This window comes from Microtus ochrogaster, chromosome 8 (genome assembly GCF_000317375.1).
Source record: "Microtus ochrogaster isolate Prairie Vole_2 chromosome 8, MicOch1.0, whole genome shotgun sequence".
NCBI classification, from domain to species: Eukaryota; Metazoa; Chordata; class Mammalia; order Rodentia; family Cricetidae; genus Microtus; species Microtus ochrogaster.
The window spans coordinates 68,667,504-68,688,374 of NC_022015.1; the positions used below are offsets into that span (position 1 = coordinate 68,667,504).

Genomic DNA, 20,871 nt, shown 5'->3' on the forward strand with positions numbered 1-20,871 from the left:
AGGGAGGGAGGGAGGGAGAGAGGGAGAGAGGGAGGGAGGGAGAAAAGCCAAAAGACCACTCTGCCTGCAGCATGCACAGATTTGATTTGGGGAGTGTAGGAGCCCACAAAGGACAAAGGAACTGGCAGGGGCTTAGAACAAGTGGACAGCAATTAGGATCAAATGAGACAGGATCAAAGTTAGACACAAAGCTGGCAGGGCGAGGAAAGTCAAGTGGCTGGGCTTGCAACCTGGTTTTCAGCTAAAGTAGCTGGAGTAGGTCGATTCTGCACCTGGGACCACTTCCTGAGCCAATGGGGAAAGGCAAAGAACTTAGAGCTGACTTGACAGGGAGGACACCTGGCCAGGACCTGAAGGGAAGTTAAAGAGCTGGTAGCCTGACATTTCCTGTGAGGACAGGCTTCAAGGACTCACATCAGCTCCCACCCGTAACCCAAGTGGGAGGGAAATGGGGGTAAACTGAAGCATGAGGAGGGGAGCTAAATGGCCCAGCTGGTGAAGCAGGCAGACCCAGGCTCAACACCAACACTCGAGTGCTCATGCAGGCGAGCCTGAGAATATTGATTGGTAATTGGCAGGAGTGGTTGGAGGATGGCATGATCACAGATAGATCGCTAACCAATCAGCAGGAAAGCTGGGCTCTTGTTGCTAGGTTTGCATCCAGGCAGAAGTAGATTGTGAGCAGACTGAGTGGGTACCAGGAAAAACCTCTTATGCATAGCGGTAGCTGCCACCCTCTCCTCGCTTCAGGAAATTAACACTTGTCACTTGCTGTGGATCCCAAGAGAACTCTGCGGCCTTGAGAGGGGGAGAGAAATACACACAAGAAGCTCAGACTATCACTCATGGGGAAAGTCTTAAAGGGGAAACTAACAGAAACTTGTAACGGTGGAGGAAGAGCTACCAAGGACAGCACGCTAAACTCAAGCCAGTAACTGCCACATGGAAACAACTCAAGCCAGTAACTGCCACATGGAAACGCCAAACAAACCTTCATGATGGACTTGAATGCCATTCTCATTTTCCCAAAGGGGTAACTGAGGCTCTGAGAGGTTAGGAAATTTGATCCAATCACACAGGTAGTAGGATCACCCTGGACGGGCAAGAATGGTGCCTTCAATAAGATGTTTCTTTAAACTGACCATCCAAACCAGGGCCTCCCTGGGAAGCTGGCTCAATCATCCTCTCCTTCTTCAGAGGGAGCCTGGCGAGATCCTTTCTCCCACCTGACCTTACACGCATGTTCTGCCCCGAGCCTTCTGGGAGAAGGATGGGGAAAAAGAGATACGTTTCAAGATCTTGCATTTATTCACAGATTGTTCCCAGTGCCTTGGAACCAGGAGTGTCTGGAGGCCAGAATGCTCTCATCCTTATCAAGACCCAGGCAAAGATAGAAAAAAAAAAAAAAAAAGGTCAGGGAAAGGGGGCCAGCCTGTGGCATCCTGACAGCCTTGATGCTGAGCACAATAGCGATGCTTGTTGACTGTGGGTAAGAGGGGTCTCCAGCAGGGGTTTGACATCATTGTTCCTGCACCGACAAGTTAAAGGTCCCAGCCCAGGTTCTTGCCTGGACAGCACCTAGACCATGTCCTGCAGTGCCAACAAGAGCCTAAAAACCCAAGCCATACCCCACAGGCTTCCACAGAATCTCCCATTCTACATGGGAGGCCGGTGAACGGTGCTTTCTAAAACATAAGGCGTGGCCTGAGCTCCGAAGCGGAACTTCAGTGGAGAGTCAGTACGTTACTCTTCCACCTGGAAGCCATGGTGAGGGCGAGAAGCACTGCTGTAAGGGGTCGTAAGTGACAGCCTCTTAGACTGCTTGACAAGGTCTGGGTGGAAGATGACGCCACCACCGTCAGACGGGCTGTGGTCCACAACCTCACTGGTTCCTGTGAGGTCATAGGAACTCGGCTTTGGAGAGGTCAGGAGGAGCCAGGTCCCATTGTTTGTCCCCAGACTTGGGGCTGGTCTCTTAGACAGCTTGTTGGCCAGCTCTCAGCTCAACCCCTTCAATGAGCTAATGAGATTCATGGCTGACTGCAGGTTTGAGGTAAAGGTCCTTCAACTACATCACCAGTATGACAAGAAGACACGGAACTCTTAAAAATTGTTTGGCTTTTGGGTTTTCTGCCACTCAGAAGACTTGCTGGGTTTCGGTGAACGATATTTTATACAAACAATAGTGCTACTAATATCTCCCATGTTCTAAGTATTCTCCTGAATCTATATATAATTATGCAATCTGCCTAGACACCCTATATAGTCAATTTTAATATAGTGTTTTATTTGTCCTGCAAGCTAAGCCAGGTCTCCTCAGGGTCTTAGCTCTGAACTCAGACATTTTCCTGTACAGAAACATTTCCTGCTTCATCCCAGCTATCTGCCTGTGATAGAAACCAAGGGATCACACGAACAGATTAAAGAGGCACACTTGGAGATGTGACAGGTGGCTAAGGAGCCACATGAGTCTACAGGTGTTCACATTCACTGACTGCTTCTCTTTGCGTGACATACTCTCGAGGGCCTCTCAGATAACAACGGCCTGCTTACAGAGGCTTCTGTTAACCACGGGAAAAGGTTTGAGGAAATGGAGCTTTTAAAAGCCAAGGATTCTCTCGAATTCTCACAGTACGTGACAGGGCACGGGTAGTCTGAAATAGAAAGACTGGGCTAAGTGTGGTGCACGAGAGGGTGGGTCCGGAGGGAGGGGTCAGCCCGATGACCATGACTGACCACAGAAGCACTATGGGATGCTATGTACATTTGGCTTCCATCCAGAGACATCTTCCCGCTGAACTAACCATGCCCAGTCTGGGTGGCAGTCTACAGTCTTAAGGTCCTACAAGGTTTAGACCTTTAACATCAGAGACCACCCATGGCAGGGCACTGCCCCTAGGAAGGGGCATGCAAAGCCCATCAGGGTGGACAGGAAAGGGTAAGTTCCACTCATGTATGACCTGGGAGGCAACCGCTGACGCTTCAGAGCACATTTCTGTCCACTAAGGCTGAGCCCACAGAGATGGTGTAGAAAGTTAAAGGAGCATTGATGGCAAGCAGAAAGTCCACGCCTGAAACTCAGTTCCCCCCTTGCAAAGTAGCAGCCCGCACATTGCATGTCTCCTCTGGGGGTGATGCTGAGAGGCATAGGGTGGTGTCTCTTGCTGGGACTGGGCTCCTAGAACAGCCCTACCTTCGAGGGGACTGCCAGGCTCCCCGTCTTCATCACCCCTTTCCCGGACACTGCCTATCCAACAGAAGTCTTGGCTACTGTTGGGAGCCCTAGGTTCCAGTGGGCATTGATGCTGCCTGTACTGCATCTGCCCCAAGTTGAGCACTGAGCCATCAGCTGACCCTCACCCAGGAGCCAAGGTATAAGTCTCCTCCCTAGACACAGTTCCTCTTCTCAGTCTTTGTTTGCTTTATTGAAATATAATGAATATGGCATGAAATTCTCCCTTCGTTTAACATTTTAAAAATAGTTTTTCATAATTTTTAATTTTAAATTAATTATTTTTGTTTTATGTATATGGGCATTTTTCTGCTCGGGCACTTCTTGTAAGACTGGTGCCCACAAAGGCCAAAAGAGGAATCAGATCCCTTGAACTGGAGTTATAGATGGTTATGGTTATGAGCCACCATTTGGGTCCTACAAATCAAACATAGGTCCTCTGGAAGAGCAACTGTGCTCTTAACTGCTGAGCCGTCTCTAGCCACAAAACCCTTTACTTTTGAGATACTGTTTAACAGCAACGAATCCCCAACTCTGATGACGCAATGAGGCAATGTGAAATCACGTATTGCACACATGTCGATTACTCTATCGCATTTCCTCAAGAGCACCCAGGATGTGCTCACTAGCACCTGCGTTGTCCTCTGATGGCGTAAATGTTCATCACTGGGTACCCCTGGTGCCAGAAAATAGGCTCAGAAACTGATAAAAGTTCTATCACTTAGTCCTGTAGCAACCCTGAAAACCGCATGAGCAGTTCTTGGCAAGTGAGGGAACAGGATGAGGGAGGTCAAGTAACTTCCTCGCAGTTACATAGCCTCACAGAAAGGCAGACAGGTGGACCAGACGCTGCTCCTGTCTGGAGGCTGGAAAGGCATTTAACGAACAAGGCCTTGGAGAAATTTAATTCCATTAAATCAGCCATCTGCTCATCAGCGAGGACCTTATGACAGGAGAGCATGCAAAGAAAGATGTAAAAGTGCCAGCTGTTCTCACCAGGGCACGTGCCTCTGGAGCCCTATAGGGGGACCCTCCATAGCTTCACCCTGCTTCAGAAAACCAGGGCCCTTGACCCTGCCATGAAGTTCTTGAACTACTGTCCCCCTGCCTCCTCTCCTGACACTCTCAGGGAAGGGCTGCTGCATGGCTCAGACTGAGGGCAAACGCATGGTTCCTTCAGCCATGAACCCAGTTCACCTAAGGCCAGCATCCTTTCTACCTCCCTCCTCCAGCAGATACTGACAAACACCACAGTGAATGCTGGATGCTGCCCTGGGTACCAGGCACAGAGACTGAACCCCAGACCTCATGGAGTTGAATATGCTGGCCTCACATCAGGACCTGGAAGGGCTGCTGACAGCAGATGCCCAGAAGGTCTCTTGGTGAACCTTGAAAAAGACCTCTCCGGTAAGGTATCTTGAAGCAAATGACAAGGTAGAGTGAAAGCCCAAATTCCACACAGAGGTGAGATGTGAAATTACGGGTAGGGGCAGGGGATACCCCAAACTGAGCCATGAACCGTTTGCCACACCGTAACGCTCACTCTGGCTTCTGAGCTTCAAGCCATCAGGGACCAGCAACTCTGCATATCATATTTGAATCCACAGTTCACAGCTGCTGGATGCCTTTGGCATTTGCCAAGCCACCAGCTAAAGAGTAAGCAGGCTGGCAGCCAGTTCCCTTGGATTTAATAAGTTCAAAGGCTGTCCAAGAAGCTCTGCTTCATCCAAGTCTCCTGTGGACAGTTTTGGTGACCCGCGTCCATACTCTCCAATCAACTCTGGGAAGCTGCATGCATCCACCGCCTCTCTCCCCACTTTTCTACTTCAGAACTCCCTACATCTAGAGAACCCACTTAATGCCTCAAAAGTGTAGCAGGTCATTTTTCCAAAACTGGCTCCAATGGTCTCTTTAACTCCACCTGGTGTTTTGTTTCGTTTCATTTTTGAGACAGGGTTTTTCTGTGGAACATCCCTGGATGTCCTAGAACTTGCTTTGTAGACTAGGCTGGCCTCGAACTCTCAAAGAGATCCACCTACCTCTGCCTCCCAAGTGTTGGGACTAAAGGCTCACACCACCACTAGTAAAAGGGAGTCATATTCTCGTCCCTAGAATGGGGTGGAAGCTTGTCATCGTGGTGGATGTGAGGATGTGAGGTGGTCATCAAAGACACTGAAACCTCCATCTGGTTCTCTCAGACCCACCTAGCATCCAGTGGCTGTGCCCTGAAGGAGCCTACCACCCGGCCACATGGGAAGGCAACCCGAGAATCTCTACCCACCAATCCAATGAACAGGCACAAGGGTGAGTCATCAGGTGGATTCCAGCCCCTTGTGGTCTATCTTGCAAGTCTTTCTAGTGCACACACACACACACACACACACACACACACACACACACACACACACCACCCTATCTGTTCTTAATCCACCAAAGCAGGAACCTAATAGCATGGCAGTGAGGTTGTTCTACATCTAATTGGGGGTGGATTCTTCCCCAAATATAGAGCAGGGAGCTGAAGTAAAGGACAAAGGCTCCAGCTTTGGATAGACTTCAGTCTTTCTAGGAGGCACCTGGAAGTTTATAAGAGGTCCTGGAGGGTCCCAAGGTCACCGCCCGGAGAAGCTGTCTGAATCCCACTCCCTCGCTGAAAGCCCCCTTTCCTGTCTCCTGTGCCCTGCTCTTTCCCTGCTGTTCCTGTCTCAGTTTCCAAATGTCTACACACAGGTCCTTGTTTGTGGCTCTGCTTCCTAAAGAAGCCAGCTAAGACTAGTTCCTGGTTACATTGCAAGGTAAAAGATTTGGCTTCCACCTCCGTTTTTGCAGATAAGGAGGGTGACACACAGGAAGGTGACAGCACAGTTCCCAGCCACACAGACAGCAGGGGCAGGGATGGGGTGAGGAGCCAGGCTCCTGGCTTGACTCAGCTGAGGAAACACAAATGGGGGCAGGCAGACAAGAGGAGTCCTGCCAGCATGGAGACGCTGAGACTGCCTGTGGTTTCTTATGTAGTGCCTGCCTATGTGGGCAGCACCTAAGGAAAGGGCAGTAACAGAGCTATGAACCAACAGACACGGTGTCCCAGAAGCCTATGGCTGCTCCCCAGCTGCGTGCCAGGAGGGTTCCCACTCCCCCATCATCCAACTTAGCAACCACCCTCTCTGCAGCATCCACTGTTAGTAAATTTAGAATTGACAATTTAAAATGGCACCAAAAGCTTCAGGGATGAAGATGTTCTTTCAACACATTTCTCGAAAGTCTGTTTATAAGGTACCCAGTGATTGGCACATCTATCGTTCTGTGTACTTTAATCTGTCAGAAATTATTCCTATCCACAAATGAGGACATAAAGACACCCGGAGAGCAAGGACTTGCCCCAGGTCGTGTAGCTTGTACTTAGCAGAGCAGGCGGACGTGGCTAAGGGTTAAGCGTTGGAAGCAGCACACAGGACGCGATGGCACGATAAATACGACATGGAAAATGGTCGTGGCACTTACTAGTTCACACAGATTTGCTGGCTGGGCTGGAACAAAAGTCACAGAACCATAGAACACTGAACAGGGAGGAGGCACGGGACTCAAGCACAAGTACCTGAATGGTGTCATGTGGGTTCAGGGTAAGACAGGTTATGGAGGTCAAGTTTCTTGGGTAGCAAGATGGCATAAAGGAGAAGCCAAGCCCAAGCTCCCGAGTTCGATCAGGGACCACACAGGAGAAGGAGAGAACCAACTTCCGAAAGTTATCCTCGGATTGCCACACGCATGCCATGGCATTCCAGCGCAACCCCACCCGAACACAGCATAAATAAAGAAAACTGTAATTTTTAAAAATGGAGAAGCTTCCCAGATCTATCTGTTTACAGCCTAACAAATTCAATATGTCCACTCTACAGGGAAGAAGCTGAGGCCAGGGGGGACAGAACTTGTCCACTGATGGGTGGGGAACAGAACCAGGACTGTCCCCTCTGCGTTCAGATGCACAGAGGAATGGAGACGCAGACCAGGGAAGGGACAGGTGGGGAAGGTTTGTGCATGAAGACCCCTCGCCGCAGGACCAGGCAGGAATGGGTGAGCCTTCTGGCCAGAGCTTCCAGGTTGGAGTTTCAGCAGGACAGGGGCTGGCTTCTGAAGAGAAGCTCTAAACATGCTGCCAGGAGGTGCGGTTCCCCCTAGTGGGGAAGCTGCTACTCCACTGAGATTTTGGACTGGGCCATCCCATTTTTGGCCTTCCATAGGGTGATCTCCAGATGAGAGAACTCCCAGGAGAATGGGCGGACTGTGTTGCTTTCTTGCTGCAGGTCTCTCTTGCCATCCCTCTCCTCTGGCTGCTCTTAGCATCAGGTTAGTTCAGTGGGGCCCCGAGTAGGGGTGGGGCTGGAGTAAGGGTGGGGCCCCGATGATGCATTAAAGTCAGTGAACCACAGCGAGGCTTCTCTACTTCCAGCCTTGCCTGCCTACCCCATCCTACCTATGGACAGTCAGAGCATTCACGCCATTGTTACCCAGCATTTTCTCTAAAACCGCTGGACAACCCATGACAAGTTTGCCTCGGGGTTATCCTTGGAGGCTCAGACCAGGTAGGAGCTCTGGGTCAGATCTGCACCTTTCTCTCTGGATCTGCAGCATCTAGGCTAGCATCCTATGTACAGGAGGCACCCAGCCTAATCCCTAAACTAATCTCCCTGCTGGCCCTAGTCACCACCTCAGAGGCAGCTCTACTCGGCCAGGGTCCAGGAGCTGGCAAGTGAGACCGTTGGTCCTGTTCACCCCCGTCTTATTTTCAAGACTAAATGCTCCCTTTTTAGAACCAAGACACCATTCTAACAGTGCTCAGGAGATCGTCCTGGCCACGAGCATGGGCCCACAAAGAGCTGGATGTCACAGCCAGGCCATGGTGGTGAGCCTTCTCTTAACCTGGAAACCACCCTTTCTGACTACTTCCCAACTGAAGCTTTATCTGTAGGCAATAGGAAGATATCCTTCAGGGGGTCTTCTTGATGATAAGACCAGGTCCCCCACACCCAGTTTGACCTTCAGCCTGCATAGGATCCTCTGGTCTCTTGAACTTCCGAGGCTCTCGTAGGAACCTCATCTTCCCCAGACGACAGGCGTGTAAAGCTACTCCAGCCTACACACTAGAGCTACCACAGTAATAATAAAAATAAGGACAACAACCCCATTCGTTCAACTGGCAAAAAATTCCCACAAGCCTCCTATTTATCTTCCAATTGAGAGATGAGAAAACCGACTCTGGCAGAGGGCTCCATGAGGAGAGGGAATGGGGGACTGGCCTAGACCTGGGGGGGGGTGTCACTGTACCCACAGGAAGCACTCTGGTCCCCTGAGTATCCTCAGGGCTCCTCTTGCCTCCTATCCTTTATCTTTGCTCACTGGGAAGTAAGACAGGTGGGGCAGTGGCCAGGGGAAAACTCTACTCCCGGCTCCTGGCCACCGTCCAGAGCAGCCTCAAGGTAATCTAAATCCAGCACCACCCGGGTCTGGGAACTGCACCGTCCAGCTCCTGACTTTGAATGAGCCTGGATCCTTCCCCGAAGGGACACTTAAGGAACCTTTTCTAGGGTGCTTCGTCACTCCCCTCTACCCTTCGCCACACATCCCCGATGACCCAAGAGGGTTGGTAGCTGGAACTGTAGAGCTAGGGCGGGTTTGGCTAACAAGGCCGGTGTGCCGGGTGCTGTTTTAGGGCGCAGCTTCCTGGTGGAATTAAGAGCACCTGCTGACTTCCATCTCAGTTGGGTGTTGAGGGGACTGCGGGAAAGGATGGAGGAGCAATTTAAGTCGTGAGCCGTCTCGCTAGGCAACTCTTCCTTCTGCCTCCCGCGTGAAGTTTTTCTGTCTGTCTTCTAATCTCTTCCCAAGAGTAACTACAGACCTTGGGAAACTTCGCGGGACACTTCCAACTGCTGTGAACACCAATGAAACCAGCTACTCCGGCAGAGCTGGGAGCGCGATGCCTAGCCAGGCTCGACTCCTGCGGTGTCCGGAGGTAGCGGGTGCCGAGTGGCTGACAGGCAACCAGAACCCACCTTTCCCCACACAGCCTTTGCTCTGGGACCATTCCTGCAGCAGCCACCCGATGTGTCCTGCTAACCGGGACCAGGTTCCCGGTGGACATTGTCCTCCCTCTCCCGGGAACCCCGGGGAACCTCGGGCATCTCCCAGGAGCAGAGTGGTCCTCCTTGCCCACCGCTCATTTGCATTTCAAAGAAAAACTTCTGCCAGACAGCAGTGGTACCTACCGGCTTTGCAGGGGTCGTGGTAATGCAGCTGTTGCTCCGTGCCCTCCTCGCCTTCCAAAGCCCAGGAGTCCAAGGCAACATCCGAGTTGACCCCAAGCACCCTAGTACCGCAGGGGAGCAGCAGCAGCAGTGGCAGCAGCAATAGCACCAGGGTGCCAAGTGCAGCTTCCTGGGGCATAGTGGTAGGGGTCTGTGAGACCAGAGAGACTTAACGTGCACTAAAAGCTCAGATCCAGCGAAACACCATGCACAGGGTCTTGGCTGCCAGGCACCGGTGGGGTACAGAGCAAGATCAGTTAAAGGCGTTCCGGACCTAGAAAGCCGCTGCTCAACACGACTTGCCCAGTGGCCGAGGCTGCGGTGGCTGCGACTGTGTTGGTGGCGGCGGTAGTAGGAACAGTGGCCGCTCCGCCCCTCTCTACCATGGCTGGACCACACGCCCTCTCCAAGGGCCCCGGATAGCCAATCACTTAGGCGCCCTAGGCGAGGCTCCTCCTCTCCCCTGCACCTCCGTAACTTCGGAGGAACCCAAGCAAAGCGAAGATGCCGATGGACAGGCAAGTGCTGGAGCCCCTGGGACACACCCACCTGGTCGAATGCACCCTTGTACTGACACAGTACAGTACTGCTCCAAGACCGAGGCTGGGTTCATGTCTTATCTTATTCTACAAATTAATTTCACAACTCCTGGAGACGCGCATGACGGGACACAGGGAAACCAGCAGCCTAGTGTGAGCTGTCCAGTCCACCTCGCTGCCAACTGCGGGCTTTTGGACACTGGCTTCTCTGCAGGGCACAGTAAGATTCTCTCTACTCTCTCAACAGCCTCGGTCCCGCCTGCACAGGTGCATGCTGCAGTACCCACCAAACCCAAAGTTGTGGCTGGTGACATAAGGAAGATAGTGTAAGACGGCCGACTTGCCTCTGGATGATCCTTCAGTCAAATAGTCCCAGTGCCGGGTGCTTTTGGTAGTCAAAGACCCACAAACGAACAGCCCTGTTATTTAAAGTTACAGACATACCAAGCAAGCCTTGCCATTAGTCTGATAAAATAAAAATGATTCTTTAAATCTGGTTATTTTTCTGTCAGTAAAAAACACGAGCCCAAACTATATTTAGGGGGATAATCAGACGCTATTTGAAACTCACTTCTGTGATGTACCTTCAGTGTAAAAACTGTCAGAACTTCTGTGATGTACCTTCAGTGTAAAAACTGTCAGAACTGATCCACGTTGACATCCACTATTACTGCAAGGATTTTCAAAGATCCTTTTATACAAGTAAATTGCCCTAATCAAGCAGCATAGCACATCAATGTGCTGTATAGATTTGTAAGTGCATCGCACACAGACTTATATGTATGTATGTATGTATGTATGTATGTATGTATGTATGTATGTATATCTTAACTGCAAGGAGATCAACTGAGTTTCTTTGGGGGGGGGTTGTTACCACATGGCTTCATAGCTGCTAAATGACATAGCAGTTAAGAGGTCCAAATCTGGGCTTTACACCAGACTCCAAATTTCTCCCATTATGATCTGCTGTCGCATCCATTAAGTAGAATAACAATTCAAGCCAGGAAAGGTAGCAGTTAGCAACCCGAAGGATGCTACATGGAGTATTTTATTTTGTCCTGGTTCTCAACAAAGAAACGCAGGGTTGACACTACCTAAAGCTGTCATCAAATGAGATCACAAAAGTTACAGCCAGGTTAAGAAAGACTAGGAACTGGCAGGTTAGAGCGGGGGACTTGAGGGGAATCGCTGGCACCAAATGGCAAGAAAGGCCAAGTGGTCACTAACAGACCATAGGTGTAGGGGGCTGAATGGCATTTCTGCCTGACCGCAGGAAGGAGTCAAACCCAACGCCATGGTTTGCTGTATGCACCCCAGTGAAGGTCGCCGCCTGTCAGCAGACAAGTGGACAAAGTCGACATCTAAAGGGCTAACAAACTTCTGTGACACTTCCAGGCTTCCAGATGGCCCTATGAAAACAGCCAGTTGGCTTCCTCATTAAGAGAGAATTCTGGAAAACAGACATTAGAGGCTGGTCTTTGGCAAGCACAGAAGTTGGAGCTTTTACTGCCTTTAATCACCACCTGGTGGGTTAGCTGCCAGTCTCTTCATCAATAAATACCCTTTAGCCAAATATTTTGAAGACCCGTGATCCTGGATAAGCAAGCTGCACAGCTTTGTGTCACGCTTGTTTGGATGCTTCTTTGGCTACCAGTAGGTTTGTCAGCATTGTACGGTCAGAGGGAAATGACTGAAGAGGAATGTTCCACGTTTCTCATCACTCTACAGCTCTTAATTACACACGTTAGCTTACTTCATAGCAAGATAATTAGAATTATTTTTTTCTTCCTTTGAGGCAGGGTTTCTCTATGTAGCTCTGGCTGCCCAGAAACTCACTATATAAACTGGGCAGGCCTCAAATGCACAGAGATCTTTCTGCCTCTGCCTCCCAAGTGCTGGGATTAAAGACAGGCATCATCACACTCAATTTCCTCTTTTCTTTTGAGACAGACTATTGCTATTTAGCCCAAGGCGGCCTCAAACTTGTAATCCTCCTGTGTCAGTGATGGATAGGCCTGTACCACCTTGCTCTGCTCAAATAAACTTCAAAGCATATTTAAAAATCTAAATTCAGGGTTGGAGAGATGGTACATCAGTTAAGAGCACTAGTTGGTCTTCCAGAGGACTTTGATTTAATGTCCAGTCCCCATGTGGTGGCTCACTGGCGTCTGGAATTCCAGCCTCTTTCGGCCTCTTTGGGCACCAGGCACACTCAAGTGGTGTGCAGGCACACATGCAGGCACAACACCTGTACACACAACTAAAAATCTAAATCTCATGGGGAAAGTGGAGGTCAATTTAGAACAGGTGTTAGACCTAGAACTGTTCAACTCGGTTCTGCGTTCCACGCTTACGTCACCTCTTGGGTACCTGTGGTCCAGAGGAGAGCCTGCCTCTAAGTAGTCTTTTCTTCATGTGCTTTGCCCAAGTGCATCAAATTATTTTACAGCTGCTCACACCCCTTCAGATCTAATTCTAGCCTCCGTTACTCATTCCCATCTTTACCTTCAGCACAGGCAGTGAACCTCAGAACACAGGTACTCTTCTGGCTCACCCCTTCCTTTACACCACTGGGGTGATGTACTGAGTTCTTTAAAGCTAATGACTCTTACAATTGTCATGGTCTTTAAAACTACTTTATTCAAGGTGGCACCCTAGGCTACCACCTTCAAACCTTTCTACAGCCATCATATAGCCTGAATTCTTACCACCTCCCAAGTTCTACTCCTGTTGTCTTCAACATCTACAATCACCCTAACAGGGCCTTGCCTCTTCCTAATTCTATGTCTCTTCTTGGAACACTTGGATGCACAAACCTGCACCCTTTGCCAGCATATATTACAGTCACATCTAAGGTGCTTAAACCTTTCAGAACTTCCTACTGAAGCTAATTTCAATTGATCGAATGTAACTGGAGACTGTGTTTTTGCGTCCTTGCCACCCAGACCTGAATAATCAATCACACAAAAACTATATTAATTACAACACTGGCCAATGGCTCAAGCATATTCCTAGCCAGCTCTTAATCTTATATTAACCCATTTCTATTACTCTGTATATTGTCATGAGGCTGTGGCTTACTGGTAAGGTTCTGGCATGTCTATTCCCAGCAGTGGCTACATGGCATCTCCCTGACTCTGCCTTCTTTCTCCTTGCATTCAGTTTAGTTTTCCCGCCTACCTATATTCTACCCTGCCATGGGCCAAAGCAGCTTCTTTATTAACCAATGGTAATAAAACATATTCACAGCATACAGAGGGGAATCCCACATCACCTAACTAAACTAACCCCAACCTGAATCACCTGCATCTCTGTAGGTTCTCCTCTCTCTGAATCTCATAGTTAGCCCTGTAGTGATGACTTAGACTGAGCCATTGTAAGTTAACAAAAACCAGCCAGTTAAAATGTTCCTACTAGTCTTTTTCTTAAACTTGAAAGCCCTATTCACATTCAGCAAACTGTGAAAGTAAAAATTATTTAAAACAAATATTTATAGACCCATTTGACCAAATATAGGCCTGTTCATTATAAATTATGCTGAGTAGTTCACTTTACTCCGAGGTCAAGAACTAGGGTATGTAACAACAGGCTTCCTTCTATGGTGTAGAATCTATACCTGGTTTTCCAACCAGACAAAGAGTTCAGGCAAGAAAATATCAGAAGTCAGTCAAATCTGCACTGACCAAACTATATGGCTAACAGGAATTCCCATGTATAGGTGTTGAGCAAGGGAACTGCTTAAAGAACTAAAGAGGTGAGTAAGGGTCTTAAAACTAGTTAAAAGTGGCGAGGAAGCCAAAAATCACAAAGAGGACTGGAGAAATTAACCAGACTTTACCACAGCATAGCCATCAGTCCCCTCTACTTATATATGTTGCTGCTGTGCAGGCTGGAGAGGTGACATCTTCATTTTATAATGACAACATGAAGATAACCAGGTACCAATTCTGCAACTTCTAGACCCAGTGAGCCCCTTTTGCTGCCTCAGTGTCCTACATACTGAGGGGACTCGTGTAAATTTTCCTGGAAAAAGCAACATTCTTTTTTTTTTTTTTTTTTTGTTTTTCGAGACAGGGTTTCTCTGTGGCTTTGGAGCCTGTCCTGGCACTAGCTCTGTAGACCAGGCTGGTCTCGAACTCACAGAGATCCACCTGCCTCTGCCTCCCGAGTGCTGGGATTAAAGGCGTGCGCCACCATCACCCGGCCTTGTCAATCACAGGACTGACAGGCATAAGGGAGAAGGGTGCTGACAGTGATTCAAAGCTTACCAACCAAGAACGGTAAAAAGATAAAAAAAGTTTTTAAAAGAAATCTTGTTCACTATACCATTCCTTCCACTTTCCAGTACAATGTTTTGTTTTGAAAACACAAGTGGGGGCAGGTGTGGATGTTAGACCTCAACTTTCTGGCCTGCTGACTACTCCCATGTTCTCCAACTGTCTGCATTGTTTCACAATGCCTGTGTTGTCGCACAAAGTGTATGGGGTGTCAACATGAACTCATTTATTATCTGACCGCAGACAACTTCTGAACCGAGTTACCTAACTGTGGAGTGAATTCTATGACTCATCTCTTGGCAGGCAGGCTGGAAATGACAAGTTATCTTATCCTTCACACTTCGGTCCACCTGTTTCAGAATGAAAAGAAAGCAAGCATCCAAGGAAAGTACATTTAATTTTTTATTACTTTAAAAAAATCCAACTTCAGGTAAATTAACAGACTAGATTAGAACCTCAATTGTATCTGATACATTATATACTGATTTCTATTACTAAAAAGCCAGTTAGAATACAGCCTACACAAACCCAGAATGAATACAAAATGGAAGTGACATGGGTAATCACCATGTCTTCCCTCCTGCTGACTGTCGTGCTCCGTGGGGATTCGAAGGTTCAAAGTGAACACAGAGGAGAAGCCCAAAGATGCTTTTATAGAAAACTCTGCTGTCCTTCAGGCAACCCTTTTCCTCCTTGCATTAGCTCTTACTTATGGCACTTACAACATCCAGACGGCCTAAACTGACGAGGCGAGAGCAAGTACAAACTGTGCCATGCCCTGTCCTCCAGAGCTTCACTATTTTACAGCGACCGTGAAGTAACTTTTTACTTCGTACACTGCACACACACGGCTCCAGTAGGAACGTTCAGGTCACTTCAGACATAGTCATTCACAGGGCCTGCAGGTGTGTGCCACCCCCCTGTTCTACCCTTTCTGCAGAACTAGTCTAGTCCTAAATACACTTTCAGACAATCCTCCTACATTTCCCTCCTCTGATCTCTTTAATGCCTTGACTGCTAAAATATCACTTAACTACAGAATTTTACATGATAGAAAACACAAACATCTGTGTTCCTGTAAATCACTAGTCCTAATGCATGTTCCAATCAGTTCAACAGAATGAAGTTACTAAGAAGTGCTGAAATCTGAACTTAGAGCCCAGATGGAACTGTAGTGCACAGGTTTCTACGTAAGGCTTTTGCCCCTAGAACTCCTAGAAGCCCTTCGGTACCATGGCCATTCCTGAACAAATTACACTAATACACTTTTCCCTTTTTACATTTGTAAAAATTCAGGAAATTTAAAAATAATATCTGCAAGACATTTGGCATAAAGTGATTAGTAAACATTTAGGAAACAAATGCTATATCAAAATGGGCACAATTTGTGGATAAACCCTTAAATCAAGTGGCTTTTGGAAGAACTGGAATTTGCAACAACCACCTTTGGAAAAAGGGCCAGCCACCACCAGTGGGAAACATCCGAGCATTCCAGCCATGAGGTCCAGACACCACAAGACAATGATTCTAAGGGCATGGGTTTCTCTGCATATCAATGCAGTATGCCAACCTATACAATACACTAGCACATTTGAGGTCTCTCCAACCAGGTCAGTTCCACTTTTTCAAAACCTACTCTTATACTTGGAGACCAGTATAGTTAATTTTCAGGAATCATGCTTAAAAATACAAAGTATATTCTTAGTTTTTGATAGTATTCAAATTATCAGCTGACAAACTAAGCAAATGTTATAAATTCCCACCTTTCAGTGAACTCAGACACTGTTTGAACGAGTCTACTAACAGAGGTCTAGGGAGAACTAAGACACCTGTGACCTATATCTTTTTTAAGGTATACATTTACATCGCCCCTCTGTGATGTTATAAACCAACCAATACAAGTCTTTTTAAAAAGGATCTTTCAAAGTAATTTTTATTCATTTTAATGTTAATATATTTGGAAATTTATTTTTCATTGTAGACTTCAAAGAACTCCAGAGCTCAACCTAGCAGAAAAAAACAGGTGCACCTGAAACAGCCATGTCCTCTGAAAACCTTACCTGTAAGATTATGAGAAACAAAAATTTTATTAGGACAAAAATTTGCTATCTAGTTTATATATACTTCATTAGACAGATGAAGTGTTGTTTCATTTTTAGAGATAGAATGTCAGCAGCACAAGGTAGTGCTGAACTCACTCTGTAGCTGAGGGTAACCCTGCCTGCTGAATGGTATGACTGCACGTATGTCCCATCACACCCGGTTTATACAGTGTTGGGGTCAAACCAGGGCTTTGTGTAAGCGAGGCAAGCACTCTAACTGAGCTACACCCAAACCTGTGGACTAAATGTTCTTGTATTAAAAGTACTTTACATGTTTAAAAGTTACATGATATAAATAAACAGTGCCTTTCAGTTTAAGGTCCTAAGGGCAGGTGAGAAAGAGAAGATGCTGACAATTAGTTGACACTGCAGCTGAGATTCTGACCTGAAGATGACCGACCACAGCTCTACTCACACGGCTTACAGCTCACTAAGGTCAAGAGTCCAAATACCCTCAAGATGTCAGGCGCCTCAGGTGAAGACACGGAGCCCACTAATTTCTAAAAGCATCTAACGTAGCTGTGAATGCGTGAGTTTTACATTCAAGTTTAAAGCAGATGATTTGAGTCTTTCGAAAAACACCGATATACAGTACAGTTTGGGGGTATCTGCAGAGCACAGTACTAAATTAGAAACTCAATGATTCTAGGAAAACTTTGCAATATAGGCAGATTCAGAAATATATGTGCAAATTATAATAATTTGAGATTTCTGTAGCCTTCATCTGTTTACCCGCTGAAGGAGCTAATGTTCTTAGATTAGCCACTTATATTCCCTTCTATTCTACGTGATGCAGGAATCCAATGAATGTTTCTATTTGTACGTCACAATTTCATATAAAGAGTTTTATCACTCACTTTGTAAGTATCCATAGTCAGGTTTCTGGACTTTGTTCTTTTTATTATTTATTTATTTATTTGGAACGGTCTTACAGAGTAGCACACAACTCACAGAGTGGCTTTTAACTCACTCTGTAGCCCAGTTCTCAAATTCATTGCAACCTGTCTTAGCTTCCCTGGTGCTAGGATTATAGATATAAACTAGCACATCTGGCTCTGTGTTTGGGGGTTTTAAAGTGTGGGTCCTCTGCACTTGAAAAGTATGCTTCGTAGTGTACTGCCTTTTGAGCAAATACCTTCAAATTATAAACACATCTATTGTCACAAAACCATTTGGTCAGGAAATTTTATTTGAACATTCTAAAGCAATAATGCTTTAGATGTTACTTAAATGTCCCAGACAGGATTAACAAAATTAAATGTTTCTAAATTACAAATTTAGCTCAAGGAGAAGTTTCATAAAAGAAGAAGACAACCCCTCCCAAAAGAAGTGTGACACACACATTTTGAAGAAACCCCAACGTTTCATGCAATGGTAGGCAAGATGTAAAAAGCCACCCAAACCCACACATTTCTACACCAATCATCCCAAAAGTCCTCCAGTCAATCTGTACATCCAAATGCATCCAGAAACCTACACCTACACGACATTATTAATGTTATATACACTTATTGACCCACCCTTTTTTTTTTTAATAATTTCTTATGTAAAGCCTTCATTGAAACCCAAAAAAAGATGTAAGACTAACTTGGGGGAGGGAGGGAAAGATAATCACTTTAGACATTCAGTTAAAATGTAATTTATCTAAATCTCCAGATGTTTCATAAAACAAGTATCTTCTTCATTTAACACTTTGCTTGCTAACTGTACAGTAAATTGCTTTATAGAGAGTACACCTCTATTTTCATACTGTATTTTCTTTGGATGGAATTGAGATATTATAACTGGTTAATTTTAAGATAAATAAATGAGGTTGATCCAACTAAGATTAAGATGACAGAAGATAAATCCCATGCAGAATTTAATACGTTTTAATTTTGCTTTTAAAAAAAAGATGCAGTTGAATGGAGGGACGACGATCAAAAACAGGTCAAAAACAACCCAGGTTCAATATATAAAAATGTCCCACAATAGATCGATAATGGCAGTAAAAATAAGAGAAAAAATAATCTTTCTGGAACATCATTTTTCAATAACATAGAAACACCAAGTGCCAAGAAGATTTCTACTCATGGAATCTTAGCATCCAAGTTTCCCTCTAGTTCTTTTGTTGAAACAAATGCTTTAAATAAACTATTTGTCCTCTTCACTGAAGAGAGCTGGTCTATTCCATCTTTAATGAGCTAGTTTAGGGAAGATTAGCCATGTACTGTAGTAATGCCTACTGCATAAAATCCAAGCATTTGCTGTGAACAGTTGGAGAAAGCAGACAGTAAGAACCTAGGATCAATGGAAACAGATGTTACTCTAAGCCATCCGTGAAAGAGACCCACAAGTACCCAGTGTTAAGCCCAAATCCCTTCTTGTGTTTATTTTTCTTTTCTGTGCAAGTTCCACCCTCATGAAAGAGAAACTGATCCGAAGCTCCAGGTTGTCTCAGGTGTCTAGTCAATTTTCACATTAGTATAGATTTTTCGAACAAAGGCACTTGTTCCCATGTAACCGATTGCTCCTGCAAAAATAAAATAATGTATTCTGAAACAAATATAGTGAGATCAGGGTCTGCCACTTACAAATATTAAATGTTCTCTGTTCTAGAGAGTTTCATACCTTTTTTAGGGTAATGTCTTTCTTTATATTAGTATTCTCCCCAAATCTCTTAAATGCTATCATTTGCTTTGCAAAGCATCTGTTATAGCCAAACCCTAACCTATTATTTAGAATCAAATCACAATTACTACTTGTATTGTCAGTAACTGTGGCATTAAAATATAACTCATAAAAGAAAGACTGACTTGATAATGACAAGTTCAGCCCATTAAAGCAATACTTTGTTTTTTTCAGACACAGTCTTGCTATATAGCCCAGGCTTTCTTTGAATTCTGGAATCTTCTGCCTCAGCCTCCTGGGTGCTAGTATCAGAAGTGTGAATGAACATTCATGGCAATATCCAGATGTTTCCAAAAACTTATAGAGCCGTAAGACGTAATGAGGGAGGCTTTTGGGAATTCAGAGAAGCATGACCCAGTGGTGTTGCAACTCTAGAAAAAGATCCTTTCTGGTGCTCCCTTTTCCTATTTAAGTTATAAAAGCTGTAAAGGTTGGCAGGAGACTGGACCGAGAGATAGGTAAGTGGGTCGGAAGTTTCAAACAATAAACCTCAAAGTGGGGCTCAAAATTTCAGAAAGCAGAGCGTGCTGTTAATGAAATATTTACCCTCTAAGAGCACCTAGTACAAGAAAGTTACCCAATCACTATTTGCTGAATGAACTGGATGAATGAATAAACCAAATAGTCTTCTTAGACAAATAACTGAGACTTTTTAAAAAGAAAAACAAACAAACAAACAAAAAACAAACCTCGGTGTCTTTAAGAATAGCTAGTCAATGACCATTCTTCACTGGATTTATTCCTTAAACTTTTAAATTACATCTCCTATGTGTTAATAGTTCACACACACACACACACACACACACACACACACACACACACACACACACTAACTAGTCACTTTTCTAACAGTATAGAGATTGAACCCAAAGGTTTTTACATGTTAGACAAGCACTCTGAGCTACACCCCCAACCATGAACCGATTTCTCATCAAACTGATCTATCTCAAGGTAACAAAACAGATGAGGTAAAGAAGACTCTTTATAAACAAATCTCTGCTAATAATCAGGAGTAAGCGTTACAAGATTATAACAACCAATGAATTACTTTAAGTAGGCAATAATTATCAAAGGCTTTTAACTTCACACACACATCACATATCTCCCAATAAAAACCTACAACCACCTGTTGAAGTCTTCTTGGATAAGCATTGAGTACACATGATATTGTTGCTTGAACTACTATTGTACAAAAGGCTTGGAGTGGAGAGGTGTATGGCAAACACCTCAGGGATCCAATCAGCCAAATCCACTGTGAAAGATTAAACAGACATGCTGCACTTGTTGCTGTAACCTGGGCTGCCTTCGAACACGGCTATCTTCAGCAACACCTCAAAAAACATCTAGGCGGAAATCATTCAGGCACCACCTTACACCTGCCGACATATAATCCTTTCCAATGAACATGCTTTAAAATGCCAGTTCTCAACTGCATGTGATACCATACACACTGGTAACCCCAGCTACTCAAGAGGTTGAGGCAGGAGGATCACTTGAGTCTAGAAGTTTAAGCCAGGACTAGGCTAAGAAACACTGAAAGACAGTATCAAAACAAGACAATTCCCAACGTGAATGAGAAACTAACCATAGTAATTCTGTGCTCTGTGGTATCATTAGAACAGCTATAAAAGTAGAACTTAGCTGGGCGGTGGTGGTGCACGCCTTTAATCCCAGCACTAGGGAGGCAGAGGCAGGCGGATCTCTGGAAGTTCGAGCCCAGCCTGGTCTACAAGAGCTAGTTCCAGGACAGGC

The 20,871-nt window shown here is 45.9% G+C and overlaps 2 protein-coding genes across 2 annotated transcripts in view; both read right to left on the bottom strand.

Annotated features, from left to right (window-relative positions):
- Nucleotides 1–9,774, bottom strand: part of Tll2 (tolloid like 2) — a 113,529-nt gene extending 103,755 nt beyond the window's left edge. The window contains exon 1 of the mRNA XM_005352272.2: nt 9,493–9,774. Within this exon, the coding sequence (XP_005352329.1) occupies nt 9,493–9,670 (178 nt within the window). The 5' untranslated portion in view covers nt 9,671–9,774. The remainder of the gene's footprint in view (nt 1–9,492) is intronic.
- A 7,842-nt stretch (nt 9,775–17,616) lies between these two features.
- Tm9sf3 (transmembrane 9 superfamily member 3) overlaps nt 17,617–20,871 on the bottom strand; it is a 55,477-nt gene continuing 52,222 nt past the window's right edge. The window contains exon 15 of the mRNA XM_005352273.2: nt 17,617–18,961. Within this exon, the coding sequence (XP_005352330.1) occupies nt 18,894–18,961 (68 nt within the window). The 3' untranslated portion in view covers nt 17,617–18,893. The remainder of the gene's footprint in view (nt 18,962–20,871) is intronic.